The sequence below is a fragment of the Vigna unguiculata genome, chromosome 11 (assembly GCF_004118075.2).
Source record: "Vigna unguiculata cultivar IT97K-499-35 chromosome 11, ASM411807v1, whole genome shotgun sequence".
NCBI classification, from domain to species: domain Eukaryota; kingdom Viridiplantae; phylum Streptophyta; class Magnoliopsida; order Fabales; family Fabaceae; genus Vigna; species Vigna unguiculata.
This window is the reverse complement of record NC_040289.1, coordinates 36,861,059-36,882,865: the sequence shown is the minus strand read 5'-3', so window position 1 is coordinate 36,882,865 and position 21,807 is coordinate 36,861,059. Positions and strand designations below refer to the sequence as shown.

At 32.0% G+C, this 21,807-nt stretch overlaps 3 protein-coding genes and 1 long non-coding RNA gene across 14 annotated transcripts; 3 read left to right on the top strand and 1 right to left on the bottom strand.

Annotated features, from left to right (window-relative positions):
* The first annotated feature begins 2,346 nt into the window (after nucleotides 1-2,346).
* On the top strand, nucleotides 2,347-7,005 carry LOC114168131 (E3 ubiquitin-protein ligase BIG BROTHER-like). 7 transcript variants are annotated; one of them, XM_028052862.1, is made up of 10 exons: nucleotides 2,419-2,605; nucleotides 2,769-2,815; nucleotides 3,390-3,481; nucleotides 3,610-3,785; nucleotides 4,000-4,231; nucleotides 5,074-5,111; nucleotides 5,254-5,298; nucleotides 5,827-5,954; nucleotides 6,426-6,534; nucleotides 6,639-7,005. In XM_028052862.1, the coding sequence occupies exons 4-10, from the start codon at nucleotides 3,645-3,647 to the stop codon at nucleotides 6,690-6,692; spliced, it is 747 nt and encodes a 248-aa protein (XP_027908663.1). In that variant the 5' UTR covers nucleotides 2,419-2,605; nucleotides 2,769-2,815; nucleotides 3,390-3,481; nucleotides 3,610-3,644; the 3' UTR covers nucleotides 6,693-7,005. The 7 variants fall into 7 exon arrangements, with proteins under 7 accessions (XP_027908660.1, XP_027908661.1, XP_027908657.1 ...); XM_028052861.1 differs by having other exon boundaries at nucleotides 2,420-2,605; nucleotides 3,390-3,473; XM_028052857.1 differs by having other exon boundaries at nucleotides 2,421-2,605; nucleotides 3,390-3,510.
* Nucleotides 7,006-12,633: 5,628 nt separating this feature from the next.
* LOC114168750 (extensin-2-like) lies at nucleotides 12,634-13,679 on the top strand. The gene has a single exon (XM_028053665.1). It carries the CDS (start codon nucleotides 12,705-12,707, stop codon nucleotides 13,359-13,361), a length of 657 nt encoding a protein of 218 aa, XP_027909466.1. The 5' UTR covers nucleotides 12,634-12,704; the 3' UTR covers nucleotides 13,362-13,679.
* A 1,614-nt stretch (nucleotides 13,680-15,293) lies between these two features.
* Nucleotides 15,294-19,972, top strand: LOC114169616. Of its 5 annotated transcripts, XR_003600968.1 has the most exons (7): nucleotides 15,294-15,392; nucleotides 15,609-15,735; nucleotides 15,892-15,987; nucleotides 16,092-16,209; nucleotides 16,290-16,618; nucleotides 16,749-16,888; nucleotides 19,716-19,972. It is a non-coding gene; the product is annotated as an uncharacterized LOC114169616 (long non-coding RNA). The 5 variants fall into 5 exon arrangements; XR_003600969.1 differs by lacking the exon at nucleotides 15,294-15,392 and having other exon boundaries at nucleotides 15,529-15,735; nucleotides 19,711-19,972; XR_003600967.1 differs by lacking the exon at nucleotides 15,294-15,392 and having other exon boundaries at nucleotides 15,532-15,735.
* On the bottom strand, nucleotides 17,442-19,534 carry LOC114169615 (extensin-2-like). Its single transcript, XM_028054852.1, has one exon. It carries the CDS (start codon nucleotides 19,479-19,481, stop codon nucleotides 17,622-17,624), a length of 1,860 nt encoding a protein of 619 aa, XP_027910653.1. The 5' UTR covers nucleotides 19,482-19,534; the 3' UTR covers nucleotides 17,442-17,621.
* Nucleotides 19,973-21,807: the final 1,835 nt, after the last annotated feature.

The window sequence follows — 21,807 nt, the reverse complement described above, 5'->3', positions numbered from 1 at the left end:
ATAATTGCTTTTGTTAATGTAAGTTATATATATATATATATATATATATATATATATATATATATATTAATTTCTAAGTTAAGAATATTATTATTATAAATATTTTAAAATTTATCATATAACTTATAGTAGAGAGAATGATTTATCTTAGTCCATAAGATACGAGAATAAGTTTTTTAATATACTTTTTATAATTTGCTTTTAGTCTTTTTTTTTTTCTCATACTCTTTTTTATGGTCAGAATTCTTGTTTTTTTTTTATGCTAATTCCCACCAAGTTTGTTACTAACTCTTAAATTCTTTATTTATTAAATTACATTTGTTCACAATTTATATTTGATATAAGTCATATTATTGAAGTAGTTTTAACTCTTAAATTTGTATTTTTTATCACTAAAAGCCTCACTGCTTCTTGTAGGGAATGAGGATTATAATAAAATTATGTGTTTTGCGAAAAAAATGAAAAATATTCATATAAAATTTATAGGTAAATATTCTTTTCGTCTTCAAACAATAATAAAATAAACATGTTTCGTTTCTAAACTAAATTATGAAAATTTTAGTCCATACATCATGTAAAATATTATTTTAAATAAATTATACACATAGAGTATTTTTTACATATGTATAATATAGACTAATCGATCCAAATCATGCGAACGATATTTGGTAACAATATTAATGTTAGAAAGAAAATCTACATAAATAAGTGTCTTCCCATAGTATTAATTACTTATATTTGAATGAAATTATAATGATTAGATTCAACGTTAAAATTGTTATATTCACATTAATTTTGTCAACCGTCACTGTTAAAATCTAAAAAATACATTTACTTTTTAGATAAAAAAATTGTTGAAAAATATTTAACATGTTAAAAATTGTAAAAAAAAAAATACATTCTATCCTGAAAATTATGTTTTAAAACAAAAACGCCTTTTATGTTTTTAACTAAAGTCCCTGTTTGAAATGGCACCTCATTAAGAAAAGACTATGTAATTTTATTTTAACATTACTCCAAGAGGGTAAAGAAATGTGGTTGATTGCTAACTAACCATAACTGGTACCAACTTAATCGGATCAGTTTTGTTTGGTCACCTCTCTTCAACCATTTTTATGTTTCACATTATTCCATTTCTCTACATTGGCCAACAACTAAGGTTGTCCCTATCAAACAACCCTTTCCACGTCTAATTTTTCGGATGTCTGCATCTCATCACCTCTTTAATATTAATATTAAAAATAAAATAAAACAAAAGTTCTTTCTATCCATTTCTCTTTGATGCTTCTCTTATCCAACAAGCAAGAATTACACTAATTTCACTTAATTTACTTTATTATTTCATAATAGTAAATACATCTACGCGCACTTAACAAAATTATTGTTATTATAATTATAAAAATAAATGAAAATATTTTTTATAATTTTATTATAGATAATTATTTTAATTTAAATAATGGATGAATTAAAAAAATATCAATTTTAAAAAATGGTCATTAAATAATAAAGCTGACAAAATAATTATTTTTATCTAAAGTAATAATTAAAAGTTTAAAATGAAAAAAATATATTAATTATACATTAATTATTATTTATTTCTAATCAGTTTCAAAACAGTAAATAACATCAAGAAACACACCAAACATTCATCCAAATGTGTCTTTTTTTGTTTTTCTTTTTATATTGGATGAGTTATGGAGAAATAAAAACAATATATTATTTGATTTTCGAGACATTTTTAATATAAAATAGAATGTGATCGAGTAATAAAAAAACCCCACTCGGTACTGTACTTCTTTATTTGGATAGTTGAAAATGAAATATCAAACACGTTTTTAGTTGTTTTATTTCAAACCATCTAGACAACAACAAAACATTACAATTATTACATTTTATTTAATTTTTTTATAATTCACTTAAACATACTGATTTTTTCACTCTAGAAAAATATTGCATAAAATAAAAGTACCTATATTCTTATATTAACTTGATTTTAGTAAGTAAACTAATAATGCTTTAATTAAAATTTTTTATTACAATAAACTATATTTTATATGTATAAATTTTGTTATATTTTCATGATGATTTTTATAGTAAAAATTATATTTGACACGAATTTTAAAATAGTAACAAACTAATAATAAAGCACATAGTAATACAATGACATGTAAAATCAATTTATAATTTACATTAGTAGTGCAAATAGCTTTATAGTGTGGTTTAATTTTAATTAATATGTATAATAATTTATTAGTTTTATAAAAAAGCCTTCAAGCTTCAACAATACCTAAATTAATACAAGAGAGTTTAGATTTATGATATGTGAGAGTGTGAGATGAGAAATACAGTGTTTTGCTCCATCTACCTACCTAATCCGTTTGTCCAGTTATCAGGGGCTGGAAAAAAATAAAAATAAAAATGCGTACCGTTTGGTGAAAAGGTGCGATGCAGCTGATCATGGTCTATCTAACGGAGTTTGCGTGTAGGTGAAACCAGCTTCAGAGCAGTGCGTAAAGGCAGAGAGAGATGAGTGAGTTACAAAATGAAGAGTGAAGAAGCCATTTCGCCATTATCACTGGTCTCGCAAAAAGCAATGAAGCTCTAGGTCAGTCTCTTCCTTCAATTTCACCTTTCGAATCCAATCCTTCTCTCTCTCTTGCTCCTTCTCATTCCATTCTTTAAATCAATTTTCATTCCTCATCTTCGCACTCCTAGTTTTCTTCTTGTTTTGATTCGTACATTTCTCTCTGTTGTTGCGATCTATGAAGCTGCGAGATTCTTCTGCCTCGATTGCACACTTCACGTGATTCTTCTTGTATGTAACCAACTGTTCTACTCCTTTGATTTTGTGTGCCTTGTTTGGTTTCCAAAAAATTAAAATAAATAGAGCTAAATGATTTCTGGTTTGTTGAGGAATGCACGGGTCGTCATTGCGTTGTTTTGAATTTTTTTTAGCTAAGGTCAAATCATAGAGGTTCAGATGCGAGGGCAAATTTCTTCTCTCTCTTGCTTCTTATCCTCGTCATTGAATCTTTGTTTCTTTTGTCCGAGAGATCTCGCGTATTTTTGTTTAATTTTTACTTTTATGTGATCTTAGGCTGGGCTGCATTATTCTGATCAGCTGATACGAAACTGTGAAACTCATTTTGATATAATTACATTATTGTTATGGCCGATTCCTGGCTAAAATGTTGTAAGTCATTTTTGAACTGAATTTGTTAGTTCTGAAAATTCTTTATTCTTGATTTGAAATTCTAGATTAGGCATTCTGGATTACTCTTGCTTTTTGACTGAATGGATTTAAGCAATTACTGATCGAAGATAAAACCATAATTGGTGGAATTACTCGAATTGCCCTCACATCATCTGTGTAATTTGCTTTTTTGCAGGTTTGCATTTTAGGAGTAGCTGAATCATATGAGGCGGATGGTCTTCTGCTCATTACTTCAACTTTTGTTGACAAATCTGCCTTGGTGAATCTGTTAAGATTGAAGATAGAGTTGCATATATGTTAGGGCTGAAGCTTTTTTTTTTTTTGTGTGTGTTTGTGTGCTTCATTGTCTTTGCACTGATTGTTATAACTTAATTTGCTCTGAATTGACTTTGCAGACTGCAGATTACTTGTCTGGCAGAAAGGATTCAAAATGAGTTGGAACCCACACATGGATGTCCATTACAATAGCATTAGCTATCCCTATAATACAGCAGGAAGCTTTATCGAATATTTTGAAGGTCTTACCTATGAACATGTCAACTTCATTTTTTCTGGTGCATCACATGCTCAGGTGCCTGCAAACATTGTCATTTATATCCTGTTTAAGATATTTTATGTAAGCCTTAGTTTGATGGGATATGTTTTATTTTCTTGTTTTATTAACGTAGATCTGCTTCTGCAGCTGTTTTTCATTATTTTATCCGAAACTTTGTTGTTCTTTAAATATTAATGTTGAGAAATGCGAAATATTCTGATAAAGACATGATATTCCATCATATACGCAGGAGAGTTCATACCCTTCAAATTCAAGCTTTTACAAGTTTGGATTATCTGAACCTGAGAATTCATCATACTACCGTTACAGCCAAGGTTATGAGGTAAATCATCACGAACCACTGGTGGATGAGTATAGGAGACCTTCAGAGAACTCATTGACAATCAATGAACAGACAGCAGCAGTAAACACAGAATGGGTTGAAGGTGGAAACACTGACACACGAGACAATTCTATTGAATGTACGTTTGTGATTTTCTTCTAAAAATATTTTTTGTAAATTCCTTGGTGATGAACAGCAGTTTTTTTGCATTACTGCTCACTTGATACAGTACACCTTGATTCTTTATTGGGAGCATCATAATGTAGAAACTTAAGTGGTTGTTGAAGTACAGTAATTAATTTAGTCATCTCAATGCCATGATGTGAAGCACTTAATATGATCCTTAGAATTAGTCATAATTTAGCCGATTTGTCCAAAACTAGACTATGGATATTTCTCTAAATTATAGACTAACTTAATTTTCACATTTCCTCTACAACTCTATATTAATCTTCATCCTGTCTTTTTGCTTGGAAGGAAAATACTGAAACTTTTAACTATTGTTTTAAGGAAAGTATGGATTTGGGTCTCTGTGGGGACACATGTAGAAGTAAAAAAATGATGAGCCTAAAATTGAAGTGAGAAAAGTATGAGACTGAGTATTAGTGACAAAAGCCTAGTAAACATTAGTTACATAACATACAGATTTTAAATAAACTAATGAGACTCACCTCTTTGGATCTGTCTCTGGTCCTCTATCAATACTCTGTTCAACTCCTTAAAGAGACAGAAAGAAATCAGTTAAATAAGAAGTCCCGTGTTGTTAGACATCCAAATATGGTAGCTCTTGCCCTTAAAAGCTATTGTAGAGCTTTTTTTTTTTTGCGTTCCAAAGATAAGGCTGCAGATTCTGTTAATGGCCTCTTCATTTATATCCAAGCAAAATCCCCTTTTGCAGATCTGTCATTTGATAGTCAAGTCCTTTCATCCTACATATAAAATGTTCGCTCACAATTTAAACCAATGTTTCATTTGTTTCAGGTCCTCGAAGACATCACAGTAATTCAAGTGATTATCAGGTATTTTTCCTTCAAGATTCCTGGAGCCTGAAATGGTTTAGTGCTACGAACATCTAAGAAGTTTATACAGTACCTTTAGCCATTCATCAGTTTGAAGCACAATAAATGGTTATCTGACTAGGCATTTTGTGAAATTGTGCAGGTCATTTGGCAAGACAATATTGATCCCGACAACATGACCTATGAGGTTGGATTGAAAGTCCCAGATTACTTCTTTTTCTAGGCATTATAGTGTTTCCTTAAGTACAACTACTATATATTTGATTACTTCGGAGTCAATCTTCAAGACATATACAAACTCAATGTTGTAATTATTTGTCTAAGGAGTCGGACCTGGGTTACTCATTTAGTTTTATGTCTTCGGTTATTTTATGCTTCACGGTACATTATTCTACATGGAGATTGTTACCTTTGGAAAGCATTGGTAGGCCAAATCATTTTATAAAATTCTCACAGTTAATTGTGCGTCCTTATGAGCTGATTACATTACATGTTTTAATTGCAATTCGTAAAAGCTAAACAAGGTAACATTTATATAGAAAATTGTATCAGTTGCACGTGTTTTTCAATTAAATGGGTCAAATGGTTGTGTGATCTTAAATCATTATAGTATGTGAACATCTGTCTAGATGGCAATTTGGAAAATGGTGGAAGTAAAACATTCCCTACATTTTTGAGTTTATTATTTTTCAACATCAAGTATCATTTATTGCAGGAACTACTTGAATTAGGTGAAGCTGTCGGAACTCAGAGCCGTGGTCTCACCCAAGAACAGATCTCCTCACTCCCAGTGTCGAAGTTCAAATGTGGGTTCTTCTTGAGGAAGAAATCACGGGGTGAGAGGTAATATTTGGTTTATGGACACTATGTTTTAATGCAGTTGTTCTTTTTCTTCTCCTATGATTTATTATATATTGTCGAGTGTCTAGCTTTCAAAATCCTTATTTCTGCTTGTTATTCTTGAACTCCACTTGTACATGATTGAGTAATTTTTATAAACAGTTGTATTTCTTGGTCCAAATTGATATTCAAGACTTTTAGATTGTTGCTACTATCGTACATGATTGAGTAATTTTTATAAACAGTTGTATTTCTTGGTTCAAATTGATATTCCGTGTAAAATAAAAGGAATAAAGGGTGGACTATCGTACAGCATTCTTCCTTCAGCAATCTATCTACATCAATATAATTTGGAAATGGAAACGTCCAGATGGGAATTAACTTAAAAACTACGTGTATTATGTCTGTTGCGTGCTTTGAAGTTATAACGTGCGTTCTCCAAGCTAATTGATCTGACTGGATCTTCTTGTTTAGATGTGTGATTTGCCAGATGGAATATAAAAGAGGGGACAAGCGTATCACCTTGCCATGTAAACATCTTTATCACGCTAGTTGTGGGAACAGATGGCTCAGCATCAATAAGGTAAGATATTTACCAATTTTTAATAAACTCAGTAAGTGCTTTTAGTGCCAATTTTCACGTCTGCTGATATCCTTTTTCTTTTCCTTTTGGGCTTATATTTTCAGGCTTGCCCAATATGTTACACAGAAGTGTTTGCCGACAAGTCAAAGCACAAATAATCTAGCAGAGGATAAGTGACCTGCATATGTTTCTGTTTTTCCTTTAATGTGGAGGTCTTTCATAGAAATACATTTTTATTTGTTTTTACCTTTTCTTAGTGAGGTAAGCCCTGGGTTTTAGAAAAATTATTACAGAGAGAATCCTAAAGTTTTATAAAAGAATATGAATGAACATGTATCAATTATCATGGTTGTACTGAAGAGGTTGGATTACGGTATGTTTTCATAATGTTTAATACAGTGTGCTATGATTTCACATAATTATTCCCTCGTGCTACTGATACAGTGTTGTTGGAAAGGCATTCGCCGTTTTTATGAAAGCTTCTTTAGAGAATTACCGAGTTCGTCAGGTCTTTGGACTTTGCAGCACCTGGCCATTATAATAGTGATGAAGTAGATTGCTTTATATAGTCCACCATTTATTTAGATTATTAGAAGAAAAGCCGCAAACCATCTTTGTAGACAAATACTGTTTTGGCACGATTAGGCATTTACTCCCGATGTTTGAGTTGTGCCATGCTACAAATGTGACGGAAATAATCAATGCTGTCTGCTCAGACAAACTTTCACTTATGATTACAATTGCCAGTAATTAATATTCACTCAAGTAGCAACTCTCAACCTTTTAACTATTGCTATCATGGCAAATATTTGTTACCAGAAAATTAATGTTGTTTGGGTTCAAAAATTAATGAACACTTAATAGGGTAAGAAATGAAAAATTAAATTGTGTAATTTAATGTTTGAAGAAGTTACGTCAGATAATGTTCGGAATGAATTCAATGATAATGGAGTATAAACGTTATGAAAATCTGATCATTCAAAATTTGTTAAAGTTTGTAGATGGTTTAATGTCATGAGGATATACGTTTTCCGTTATTTGTAGTGATGTGTCCTCTAATATTTGAATTTGTGATGAATATTATTAGTAAAACATTTAGTTCTTTTAACTTTTATCAAAATTAGTATTATTTGGAGTGGTTACTTAGGTGTTGCTCAGTGTTATTAAATTTTGGCCATGTTGGCGCCATGGTGGAAATTGATCAGTCTTTTGCAACAACAAGGCGGAGGTGAATTGGTTTTTTCATGACGGCCTATGATAGCCGCTTTTGGCATGGCGAGTGACTGTGACGTAGCGGTTGTGGCGAAAAATTTGGACCCAAAAGCAAAAACCATGATCGTGAACAGAAGGGAAGAATGGTGAAGAATCGCAGCAGAAAAATGGCGATGTCGGCAATGTGGGAGGAGGAAGAAGATAAGTTGAAACCTTAAATTATCCTTCTTCTAGTGTTTAATAATTTGGGCCTGACCCATTAAAATACAAACCTTTGCAAATTTTTTACCATTCACTCTATTTTTACCCTATTTTATTATTTCACTTACGTTACTGCAGCCACACAACAGTAAAAATTGTTTACCCTAAATTTTTTACTTTTTTTTGACCCAAAAGTCCAAAGCACATTATTCCTTCACCCCTGCAGTTACTGTCGCCAGACACCAATCCTAGTTGCTGTCACGGTTGGCCGTCGTCAGTTTCCACCGCCGGCGGTGGTCACTACCATTTTTTTTTCATTTTTTTTTCTATTTCTCTACTTTCATTATAATTATTTTACAAATAATATACCTATTTTCTAATAATGATCATGATATTTCAAGAATATTTCATAGAAGTGACACTTGTTGGAAACATTATCATATTTCTGCCATAATCCATTATTAATTTCGATATAACTTTATAAAAGATTTTTGGGTTGTCGATATTTTCCGTTATTCAATACTATAACACTAGTCTCGCTTTATGGAAGTTAGTTATGTTGTATAAATAGGAATTATAACTTTAAGTTGTAGTATTTATGCATAGTTAGTGAGTCCTTTGAAGTTAATAGTTTAATTGAACCACATTATTTATAACTAGCAACATTAAGGATTAAAATATTTTCAACTAATTCACAATCTTTAGAAAATTAGTTAAATTAATTAAAAACAATAAATTTGTCATATCTTTATATATCACCCTCGTATATTTAATACTAGAATAATTGAGAAATATCTTTATATATATAATAAAGTATTTTTAATTTATATCAAATATTTAATTAAGAATATTTTAGAAAAAAAAAACAATACATCAAACTATTATAAAAGGAGTTTTATAAAAAGGAATAAATGATTTTCAAAATAATCTTACAAATAAAACTTAACTAAATTTTAAGTACTTTATAAATTTGTATATTTTTTATTAAGTTCTTATTAAATTTGTTTATATATTGAATATTCAAAAATTTATATTTTTTAATTGAGTTTTTATTATTATTTTTTATTTGAGTGATATGATTATTATTTGTAACATATTACTTTCCTATTTTCACGTATTAAAAAAAGTATTAAGTTTTGTGATTAATATCGAATAATATTGTAGTTAATGTAAAATGATATGATTTTTATGACTACTATATTGTTTCATATTAATTACAAAATCTCATATTTTTTAATACATAGAAACAAGAAACTAAGGTACGATAAAATCAAACTATCCCATTAACAAAAGAAATAAATGACAAGAATTCAGTTCAAAAATATAATTTTTCTTGAGTTACTCATAACATAAAAGTTTAACAGACTCTGAATTAAAAATAAACTATTTTATTTGAAATTTGAAATTTAATAGACTCATATATATATATATATATATATATATATATATATATATATATAGGTTATATTATAGTTCAATGTGAAATTTCTTATGAAAAATATTCTCCATACCACTTGATAGGAGGATGTTTTAGTATATTTCATTGTAAAGATTAAATAGTTTATAATTTAATTTAAAAACAAAACACACTTTTTTGTAATAGTTAAAAAAAAATTAACTCTTTTAAAATTTAATATAATACTGAATTTGGTGTAAGATTTTCAGCTCACCTTAACTTAATAGAATTATCTATCGTTTATCCATACACGAAAATAACTTGGTGTGATCCTTAGAAACAGCCAAATTATACACCAACCCTTAAATTAACTTCTATGATTTGGACAAACCTCCATTGTTAGAAGATGCTTAGGTGCATTCCTCTTTTCTTCTGGTAACTGGTGTTTCTAAAATCTCTTGCCGCACTTCTTCCACAAGTTCCCTTTATCATTTTACCACTCTTTGCCCCAAAACTTCTGCCAGAGGAACAGAGCCTTGCAATATTTAAGATCCATAAAATAGAACTGTTTAACGATTTTATCAGCAAACCCATGTTCATTTTTCTTGTTAAAATTTGTTTTAGCAGAATCATAAATTGTTTTCCTCTACAAACATAATGGCGGCTTTTTTGTATTTTGGGGTCTGTTAGAAGTTGAATTTGTATAAATGGGTTCGTTAATTTTTTTTTTGCGAAAATGGGTCAAGTCGTCAGGGAAGAGGACGACATCGGAGGTGAAGTCGTCCTCCCCCTGACCGGTTTCTTTATTTTTTTTCAAAAGTGATGTCGTACTGTACTATAACGATTTTGCTTTTAAAAAAAGTGAAGTCGTCGTTATGCATAACGACTTCACCTTTCCAAAATTTTTTTGTTTGTTTTTTTTTGTTTTTGTTTTATTATTTTTTTTCATAATATATGAATTTTCATTATTTTTTTAATTTAAGTTTATTGGAAAAATAAACAGTAAAAAATTTAATAAAATAAAAATTAAATTTAAATTAATATATTTTAAAAAACAAATAACTTATAAATTTAAAAAACATTGATAACTTATAAATTAAAAAAAATAACGAACACTAAAAATTAAAAAATATAATCAAAAATGAAACAAAAAATAATCAAAACAGTTAAATTAAAAAAAAGGAAAAAAATAATTGAAATATTTAAAAAAAAAATAATGAAAAGTGAAAAACTAAAAAAAAATTAAAACTGAAAAGTTAAAAAAAAAAGAAATGAAAAGTGAAGTCGTCATGCTACAGTACGACTTCACTTTTCAATTTAGTAGAAGTCGTTATAAGAAATAACGACACTATTTTTTTTTAAAAAAAATGCAAAACCGGCTTGGGGGAGGACGGTTTCACCTTGAAAGTCGTCCTCCCCAATAACGATTTAACCCAATTTTACAAAAAAAAATTCAACGAACCCTATTTTACAATATTTTGGTCAAAAAGACCCTCAAATACAAAAAAGCCCATAATGGCTCAATACCATTGCTTCCACGTGCCACTTATCGAACTCGTGACCTTAACCCTCGTACCAATTTTTAGGATCGAACGCTTAACACTTCAAAAATTATAGCTAGTAGTCGGCATGAAACTTTTTTTATTGAAAAGTGTAACCGTTTAAGTATCACGATTCAATTATGACTCGATCCACGTTACCTCTGCCACAAGACAATTACAATAATATCTTGAAATCCCTAACTTCTTATAAAATCAACGATGTTCGGCAAATATATATAATTAAATATTAATATGAGATCATTTGAAAGTCCTTTTTAGTTTTGGGCAAATAAGTTGAAAATGTAACTAAAGGACTTTTTCAAACCATTATGCTCGTTCGTCTCATAATGTAATGATATATTGCCCTTGTGACGTAAGGAATTTAAGTCAGCAAGTGCAGCAAATGGTGCAAGCGTTGAGCTCCAAAATCACACGACTTTGATAATCTAAGAAAATGTCTTGCCTCGCCATATTATAAACTAACAATTGTAACATCAATCACCTAATATATCAATAAGATACCATAAAAAATTACTGCATATGAATTGATCAAACAATCTGAAAAGAAGTTCTAATTAACTGCTGAATTTGCCAATGTAACAGGAAATCTACACTGGAAATTAATCACACGAGTTTTGACTAATATAGCTAATGAACTAAAACTGAGAAAAAGAATGAGGAGAACGTGAGTGATTCAGATCTGGTAGTTAGAAAGGTTAATCAGATGAGGAAGAAACACAAGTCAAGCAAGCAATATGTTAATTTAAGTAATCAACGAGTTGCCTTAGTCTTATTGGATTATTAACAAAATCCGATATATATGTTACAAGTAAGCCAATTAAACAAGTAAATAGGTTATATAACATTACACAAATTTACTCAGTCAATCTAAATTTCTAGACTCGGCAATTTTGTGTTACAATAAACATGCCTGAGCTTTCAGTCCAAAATCCATTTCCTATAATGGCTTAAAATATAAAATCACTTGGTTGGAAGTATCTTTTCAAAATTGTTGAAGATTTCGTGTCGACCAGAGATAAGGCCAGTTTATCATATATAGATGCAAACCTGATATTACAGACTGATTTGTAAGGTTGAGTTAAGTTTAAAGTCTAATTCTTACATGATATCAAAACTACGAGTTAGAGTCTATTCTAGTGAGATTTGTTGTTTATTAGATATATAATTTCATTTCCTATCGAACCATTTATTAATATTTACTCTCACGCTCGAAATATATATATCTCTGCGTGAAGTTCATTTCTTAATATAGTGTTAGCGTAATTTATAGTCTATAGTTGCTCTTGAAACGTGAACATATCGTTGTTCTTAAGATGTGCATGTCTGAATATATTGAAGGAATGTGTCGGAGATCACACACTTAAAAAGAGACGCACATTTTACAGTCACGTAATTGACATTTGGAAAAACGACAGAGCTATATATACAGTAAGGAAAAGATAGATTATATAATTAACTAGGGCTGGTTTAACACAACACTGCATAATCTGTTTCACACAAGATTTTCTGCCTATATTAAATAACCTGATCCAACGCGCTATTCCAATGTTTGATCAAATCTTGCGAGTACTTGTTCAGATATGACATCACCAACTTCCTCAAGCTTATTGACTTTGTTCTGTGCAAGTTGAAATAAAAAAACTGATAGAAAAATCTTGTTTAACACATTACACAAATCCAACTAATAATAAAGAAACCATCGCAGTTACTATATAAGGGACTACAATCCTAACTTGTGTACCAAGTAAAACACAAATTCATAAGTCTATCTTTGAAGGCACAGAGCAGTGAAGTAGACTATGGAAAAAATCTCAGTTCAGACGAGGCACTTGCCTCGACTCATCTATGCTCTAATCTTCTGCATAGTTTCTACCATCGTTGCTGCTGATGATTATCCCTACTACGGTGGAGGACAACCCTACAACAATCCATATTACAAACCAACCTATGAACCCAAATACCCTCCTAATTATGATCCTAAATACCCTTCTTATGATCCTAAATACCCTTCTTATGATCCTAAGTACCCTCCATATTACTACAAATCTCCACCACCACCATCTCCTCCTCCTTATTACAATCAACCCAAATACCCTCCATATTACTACAAATCTCCACCACCTCCTCCTCCTTCTTACTATGAACCCAAATACCCTCCATATTATGAACCCAAATATCCTCCATATTATTACTACAAATCTCCACCACCTCCACCACCACCTTACGTTTACAAGCCACCTCCCTATAATTACTACAAACCTCCATACAACAACTACTCACCTCCTCCATATGAATACAAGCCACCTCCCTATAATTACTACAAACCCCCATACAACAACTACTCACCTCCACAATATGATCAATACAAACCACCGTCGTCTCCTCCCTATGAATACAAGCCACCATCTTCTCCTCCGTATGAATACAAACCACCATCATCTCCTCCGTATAAATAGAAATCTCCACCCACCACCATCTCTCTCGCCGCCTCCACCGTTGCGTCTATAATTCAACTCCTCTCCTTCCATCCTTTACCGACGAATCTTTAACAACTATTATTTGACGTCTATATTACCTGACCCCTGCCACTTGTGTATGAAGCTAGGGGTTTAAGCTATTTGAAGTTTTCAGTTCAATAAGATTCAACATTGTTGCAGTTTGTTGCATGTTATGGATGTACTCGTGTTTTACTGTTATATATGTATCGGTGATCTGTGTTATTTCAGAATTAAGTTTTTGTTTCGATTTCTTTTATCCAATTTCATATTTTGTTATTGTGTTTCCATTTCCTTCTCTGTGTGACTTCTTTAAATCTTGATTTTTTCAAATGTAACCAAAAGCTTTCTCTTCAATTATGCATGTATTCTACAAATCCCCTTTGAAATATTGCAGTGTTTACACCAATCTCATATACATCTATACACTTAACTGACATTTTAGTTTTTTTTTTTTTTTGAAAGTGTGTAATTAAAAGAAAATATATTTATGAATTTAAAGGTGGATGTTGGATATTTTTATTGATTTAACGGGGTGTATTGAATTTTTGTAATTAATGGATTTATGTTACAACAGCTGGTAATATTTGACAGTATTTTATGTATTTTTGAGACAGAAGTCTGTAAGTTTTTAGAAAATATTTAAAATTATAAATGTTAATAGAAAGATAGTAAAAATGATGAGGTTTGAATAAAGAAAAACATAGCAAATATATATTTTTAATCTTTTAATAGCTTAAATACAGAATAATTTCATATTTTCACACACTATCTTCTGTATACTTGTCATTATTATCTTGTTCTTTTTCTCAAGTTTAAACAACAAAAAATTTCACCAGAACAACATTATTCACGAAAAAAAAAGTTATGAACTATAGACGAATGTCTATATTGCCTTTAAAATGATAAATAAATATATATATATATATATATATATATATATGATATATATATATATATATTATGAATATTAAATATTTGTATTTTAATCTTGAGAAAAAAGTAAAATTAAAATATAATACAAATACTAAAGAGAACAACTCTCACAAGGTTTATTTTCATACAAAATAAAAAAATGGTTTAAAATGATAAATATAAATTTCTAAAAGAATATACCTTTATTTTCTTATTTTGAAATTTTTGTGAGGGAAATAAATTCTTTTTGTTGTAAAAGTAGTTTTATTATAATTTTTTTGGCGAAACTCATTATTAATAAGAAAAATATAGAAGGTGAAACCAACATTCTTCTGTCAGCAAAATGAACATTGTTAAGAAAGAAGGGTAAATCATACAGCACAATGTCATTTTCCAACATAAAAAGTCAAATACAACAAAAGTTTTTTAAAAAGAAGATGAAGACATTACTGGGATTGACAACTACAAAAGACTAAGTTGCCAAACAACGTAGTAACAAGATGCCAATTGCTATTTGCACAACCAATCTAGAAAAAAAATACTTGTCCCTCTTGTAATACATCAGCAGAAACCAACAAAATCTAAGTGAAAATCACCATCAAACATTGATAATCAATTTAATTACGATAATATTTTGACAATTTTCTTTTTAATATGTGATTTAAAAAATAAAAAAAGAGAAATTATCTAAAAAATAATACTTAATATTGTAAGAAAAAATTGTTAAAAAATCATTTTCTATTTAATTATTATCAGAGTTCTTCTGCCTCCAAATATGTTTATTCAGTGTCTCATGAGTAATATTTAAGCAGAAATATATTATGTTAAGGCTTGTCTACTGTGTCAAAGTCTATGCTTATGCAACATGCACACATGAATTATTTTTTCACTTTTTTATCTTTTAGAAAGTGAAAACGGAAAGAAACATGAACATATGCAATAAATATACATAAACTTTTTTGGAATCTCAGCTTCTCAACATCTACGGTGATAACTACTTGGAGAGACAGAATTGGTTCCTGTTGATGTGTTCTTCATTTATTTACCATCTTGAAGTTGGCCAAAAACAATCCAAAAGTAAATTATATGCTACTCAAATCAAACATGATTAAATAAGTAGGAAGTAGATATTGTAGTTAATTCAAGGAACATGTTTGTTAGTTGTTGTTTTGTTTTACAACATTCGGTTGACACTATAAAAAGTCTTTATTGTATACTTTTGTAATTTTTGATAGAAACATAGAGGTATTGTTTATGTAATTTCTCTGTTTTTTTTTTTTCCATTTTTTCAAGAATATCCTGAGCTTGAGCTGAAAGACTAGAACTGTACAAGGTTGTCATGCTTTGGTTTATGCTTTGGTTTTCTTCACTTACCCACAGAACCATTCCCTACTCAGCAACTCTTCACTCAACGCTTCAGGTTAGTTACTCTCTTTCTCGCTATTCCAACCCTTAACATAACACTGCACAAAACCCTCTTTTATTTTTCTATTTTTGTTTCATGCTATTTTTTTATTTTGTTTTTAATCCTAATTGCCGTTGCAATTGCAATTCCAAATCGCTGCGGCAATTGCAGAGCCTTCCGATGACTGGCCCCGCCGAAGAGACTGCTTACATCGAGAAGCTTTACGAATACGGGGAGCAGCTCAACAATGCCAGGGATAGGTCTCAGGTTCAGAATTTGCATTTCAATTCTTGCTTTTCTCGGTTTACGGTTTTGGATTCCGATGTTCGAGCTTGCAATTAGGGTTTTGGATTGTTTTGTGGTGTTCGCAGAATGTGCAGGATTACCAGGGGATCATTGATGCAGCGAAGACGAGCGCGAAGGCAAAACATTTTTCGCATTGGTAATTGCTATAACGAAAGATCTTCCTGATGTTGAAGGAGATTGCAAGTAAGTTTTCGTACCCAGTTGTATGCACATTGCAGGTTCATTGATCTAATTTTCGTGAACTATTGATTTTTCTATTGCAGGTTCTTTGGTACTATGTTGTGAACCATCCTAAAATGTTTTAACTGTTGGGTGAAGGCAGGGGAATGCTTTTATATTATATCTGTAACAATCTGCTTTTCTTCCACCTCAAAAAATAAATATATTGAATTGATGATGTTGAATATATTAAATGTGACCTGTATTTACACATTTTGATCAATTAAAACTACAACCTCCATGTATTTATCTATTTTGATGATATTGCCTGATGAAGTATGGACAGAGGATTATCTTATGATTGCAGGGAAAGAAGGGGATTTGGCTTAGATTGCCTTTAGAGAAGTCTGACCTTGTTCCAATAGCTAATAAGGTAACATAACTTCTTGATTAATTACTCAAAAGATAACTAATTGGCTATAAAAGTGTTTTTGTCATATATTCAGTTCTTCCTGTGCTATTAATTATAGAAGAGTTGTTTAATCTATGATTCCTGCTCTCAGGAAGGCTTTGGATACCACCATGCGGAACCAGGGTATGTCATGTTAACATACTGGATTTCTGAAGGACCTTCCATGCTTCAAGTCAATGGTTCACACATCATGTAGGAGTTGGGTGATCTGTCATCAATTACAGAAATGAGGTACTAACATCAAAGTCATGTAAGATGATACTGAATGGAAAACATAGAAAACAAACTTGAGTTGATTTTTTCCTTCTCTCTCCCCGCCCCAAAAAGAAATGATATCCTTATTCTGCATTTCTAAACAAAAAATGATCATTTTACTCATGCTGCTTAATTTTTTTCGCTTCTGTTATATGATTTCAAACTTATAGCGAAGTTAATTTATTTAAACACTTGTATTGATATGATTTCATGTTAGACATTTTGGAGACGTATACAAATTATATCTTGGAATTTTTTAAATTGATCTAATATTATTATAAATTGATGTTTGTTGGGTCTATTGTTCCACCCGCTATCAGTCGGCTATTAGAACACTCATTAATGTCTAGTCTCACGCACGAGATATATATACCTCGGCGTGAGGAAAGTGTGTTGGAAATGTCACATCGACTAGAGATAAAAAGCCCAACACCCGACAAATCTAACAAAAAATCTGAACTCCATCATAACATCAAAGTGCAAAGAGGAAAATGAAAACCAAAAATAAAGTATGATATTAAATGAATACTGGAGAAAGAGATTTAATACACATTTCTGAATTGACAACAACAAACAAGCATGGCTACAATATATCCAAAAGAAGGATTACTTTGGTGCATGCCTTATTATGAAGAAATTCTTCGCATTACAAATTAATGGCAACAATGTTGAACATAATGAAAAAATTGATATTGATTTAGCCGCAAGCTTAGTACACAGTAGGCGGGGGTGGAGACTTGTAGTAATATGGTGGTGGTGGTGAAGGAGAAGGAGGCGATGGTGACTTGTAATAGTATGGTGGAGGAGGCGATGGAGAAGGTGGAGGAGGGGAGTTATATACATACGGAGGAGGTGGGGACTTGTAAACATATGGCGGAGGAGGAGAGGGAGAAGGTGGAGGTGGAGACTTGTAGTAATATGGGGGAGGTGGTGAAGGTGATGGTGGGGGAGGTGACTTGTAAACGTATGGAGGTGGAGGAGAGGGAGATGGCGGTGGTGGGGATTTGTAGGCATAAGGTGGGGGAGGTGAAGGTGATGGGGGAGGGGGGGATTTGTAGACATATGGTGGGGGAGGAGAAGGAGATGGTGGAGGTGGAGACTTGTAAACATAGGGAGGTGGTGGGGAAGGAGATGGAGGAGGTGGGGACTTGTAAATGTAGGGAGGTGGAGGTGAAGGAGATGGTGGTGGTGGTGACTTGTACACATATGGAGGTGGTGGAGAAGGAGATGGAGGAGGGGGTGACTTGTAGACATAGGGAGGTGGTGGTGAAGGAGATGGTGGTGGTGGGGACTTGTAGACATAAGGAGGTGGTGGTGAAGGAGATGGTGGTGGTGGCGACTTATACACATATGGAGGTGGTGGGGAAGGAGATGGAGGAGGTGGTGACTTGTAAACATAAGGAGGTGGTGGTGAAGGAGATGGTGGTGGTGGGGACTTATACACATAGGGAGGTGGTGGGGAAGGAGATGGAGGAGGTGGAGACTTGTAAACATAGGGAGGTGGTGGGGAAGGAGATGGAGGAGGTGGGGACTTGTAAATGTAGGGAGGCGGAGGTGAAGGAGATGGTGGTGGTGGTGACTTATACACATATGGAGGTGGTGGAGAAGGAGATGGAGGAGGGGGTGACTTGTAGACATAGGGAGGTGGTGGTGAAGGAGATGGTGGTGGTGGGGACTTGTAGACATAGGGAGGTGGTGGTGGTGGCGACTTATACACATATGGAGGTGGTGGGGAAGGAGATGGAGGAGGTGGTGACTTGTAAACATAAGGAGGTGGCGGTGAAGGAGATGGTGGTGGTGGGGACTTATACACATAGGGAGGTGGTGGGGAAGGAGATGGAGGAGGTGGAGACTTGTAAACATAGGGAGGTGGTGGGGAAGGAGATGGAGGAGGTGGTGACTTGTAAACATAAGGAGGTGGTGGTGAAGGAGATGGTGGTGGTGGCGACTTATACACATATGGAGGTGGTGGGGAAGGAGATGGAGGAGGTGGTGACTTGTAAACATAAGGAGGTGGTGGTGAAGGAGATGGTGGCGGTGGTGACTTATACACATATGGAGGTGGTGGTGAAGGAGATGGAGGAGGAGGAGACTTGTAAACATAAGGAGGGGGAGGTGAAGGAGATGGTGGAGGAGGAGACTTGTAAACATACGGCGGAGGTGGTGAAGGAGAGGGAGGGGGTGGTGACTTATAAACATAGGGTGGAGGTGGTGATGGAGATGGTGGGGGTGGAGATTTATAAACGTATGGAGGTGGTGGTGACGGGGATGGTGGTGGAGGAGATTTGTAGACATATGGAGGTGGTGGTGATGGGGATGGTGGTGGAGGTGATTTGTAATAATATGGAGGGAATTTATCTACATAGGGAGAAGGTGGTGGTGATGGAGAGGGTGGAGGTGGAGATTTGTAGTAATAAGGAGGTGTTTGGTGTTGATATGGTGGTGTTGGGTGTGGATAGTTGTTCCATGGTTGGCCATAGTAAGGCTTATAATCATCAGCACCAACACTGATAGCCATAAGGCAAAATGCAAATGCAAGGATCAGACGAGGCCATTGCCTCGTTCCCATCTTCTTTGAATGTGAAAACTTAGCGATCTTCTTTTGGAACACTTGTTATGCTTTTTTCCTTTCTTGTTTCCCAAAGCATGGATTGGAAGCCTTTATATAGTTTTTGCCTTCTTCACTGATGGCTGGTTTAATCACAGACTGGCATCAACTTTGAAATAATATATTTATATTATCTGAACATTTCAACTTTATGTTGTGGTTTGCCATTAAACGATTTCGTATTTGGCAGTATAGATGGGTGGAAGCGAAGTCAAGAAGAGAGTTGGTAATGGCATTATGTTAGATTTAACCAAAGAATTGTGGAAGCGCGTCACAGCTGAGAACTTTTGCATTACATTCACCATCTGATAAAGTCAAACGCAACAACACTTGCCAGAAATCTTTGAGATGTCTTTTATTTATGTTTGGCCTTGGTTTCTTTCTTCCCAATTGCCATTTTTTATGCTTAAACCGTCGGTGTAGATTCAGCTTATAACACATCCTTTTCAACACCTTAACTAACGTGACTTGGTGAATTATATATGAGACTGTACAAAATTCTGATTGTGGCTTAAAAAACAAAAGTTAATAATTTCTGACTTAGTTTATAATTACTCTTTTCCTTTAGAACGAGATTAAACCTTTTAATTTTAAACAATATGACACGTTTCTCATCTATTGCCTTGCCTATGGATTTGTTTTAATTTCTAAGTTTGATCACTTCCTCTCCGTCACCATATTTTTTTCTTATGCAACCGCAGCAGACAAATATATTGTCGTCTTTAATTCATTCCAGATAGTGGTTTTGTTTGATAACAATTTCTGGATTTGGATGAATGTGTCGATTTTTTTTTTATGTAATGTGTTTTTTATTTTGTGTTGAACTTGTCCTATTTTACGTGTTGTTTATAAAATTTTATATATGCGACTTTTTAATACTTCGCTTAACTAATATGCATGTTTCTTCATAATTTCATTAGTTATCTACCCACCATATAATAACTCTTCCTTTTACTATTGCTTTCACTTCTTCATTTTTTTTTTAATAATATTTATTCTTTTGCTTGAATTATTGCTAAACATTTAGAAGAAAAAGTAATAAAAATTTGAAGAAGAGTAAAAAAGTTATTTTCTTAATATGAAATTAATTTCTACTCATCTATAGAAGTTCATATATTTAAATTTATATTTTTTTAATTTGTACATTTGTTAATTTTAATCTAAGAAACAAATTTCTACTCTAAGGTTGTTACTTGCTTTGCCACAGTATATATTGTCCCCAATTTTACAAAGTTACCGGCTACTTTTTTCATATATGGATTTCACCACTATCTCCGTTATTATTTCTATTTTCAGTTTGTGGAGCATAATCTTATAGTCTTCGTTAAATAACTTTGTTTTTAATGTGACAAGAGTGTCTCAATAGTTTATAGCGGGTTATGTTTAGAATATTTATCAATCATGGACTTATGTTAGACGTTTTAATTTGTTAAATATATTATACATGTTGAGAATGTCAAAAGATCTCTTGAAATAATTTTCCGAGACAGGGAAAATATAAAAAATAAATAAAAAATCTCTGGTCTTCTCTATATAAGATTAAAAAATCATTCACAATATTTTTTTCCGATTAACTGAACATACCCAAAAAATTTATTTTATGCATACACTATTTGCTTCCTGGGTGGATGTTGGAATGTATGTGTTGACATAATACACATGTTGGGTATTTTGTTCGTTATCATTTTTCTAATAGTTTTATAAAGGCATATATGGAGACAAACCATCATTTTATATTTTATATTTGTTTACTCCTCTGCCATTTAACTACCTCACTTTTGAAGACATTATTTTACACAGATAGAAAATGTTGTGTTATGTGCCATAAGTAGAAAACAATGTGTCGGAGATATTATATGATTAAAATAAAGTATATAAATGATGAAAAATAACATGCCATTCTTAAATCTTTTATGAACCTATGACAAAATATTAAATAGAGATTTTTATGTATATAAGAATTTTAATTTTAATATATAAATTAGTAAAAATTTAATAGTAAGTATTATTTACCATTTTAAAAAGAGTCTTACAATCTTTATCCACCAAATTCTTATATCACCCTTCATTATTAATATATTTGTCGCCTTAATAGTCACCTATCAAACAAAATAAATAAATAAATTATTATGAAAAGGGATATCTTATCACTTTTTGAAATGTAAAAATATAAAAACACTAATATTAATATTTTTTTATTAATGTTGATACATAAATTTGTCAAAAATTATTTAACCTTTTTAGTTATTTTATATAAATATGTATCTTGTAAAATATACAATAGTTG

Excerpts from the sequence above, each read along its gene's own strand:
- LOC114168131 (XM_028052859.1), top strand. The coding sequence starts at position 3,645 with ATGAGTTGGAACCCACACATGGATGTCCATTACAATAGCATTAGCTAT. Across the intron at positions 5,299-5,826 it reads CCGACAACATGACCTATGAG|GAACTACTTGAATTAGGTGA; the intron begins GTTGGATTGAAA and ends CATTTATTGCAG. Across the intron at positions 5,955-6,425 it reads AAGAAATCACGGGGTGAGAG|ATGTGTGATTTGCCAGATGG; the intron begins GTAATATTTGGT and ends CTTCTTGTTTAG.
- LOC114168750 (XM_028053665.1), top strand. The coding sequence starts at position 12,705 with ATGGAAAAAATCTCAGTTCAGACGAGGCACTTGCCTCGACTCATCTAT.
- LOC114169615 (XM_028054852.1), bottom strand. The coding sequence starts at position 19,481 with ATGGGAACGAGGCAATGGCCTCGTCTGATCCTTGCATTTGCATTTTGC.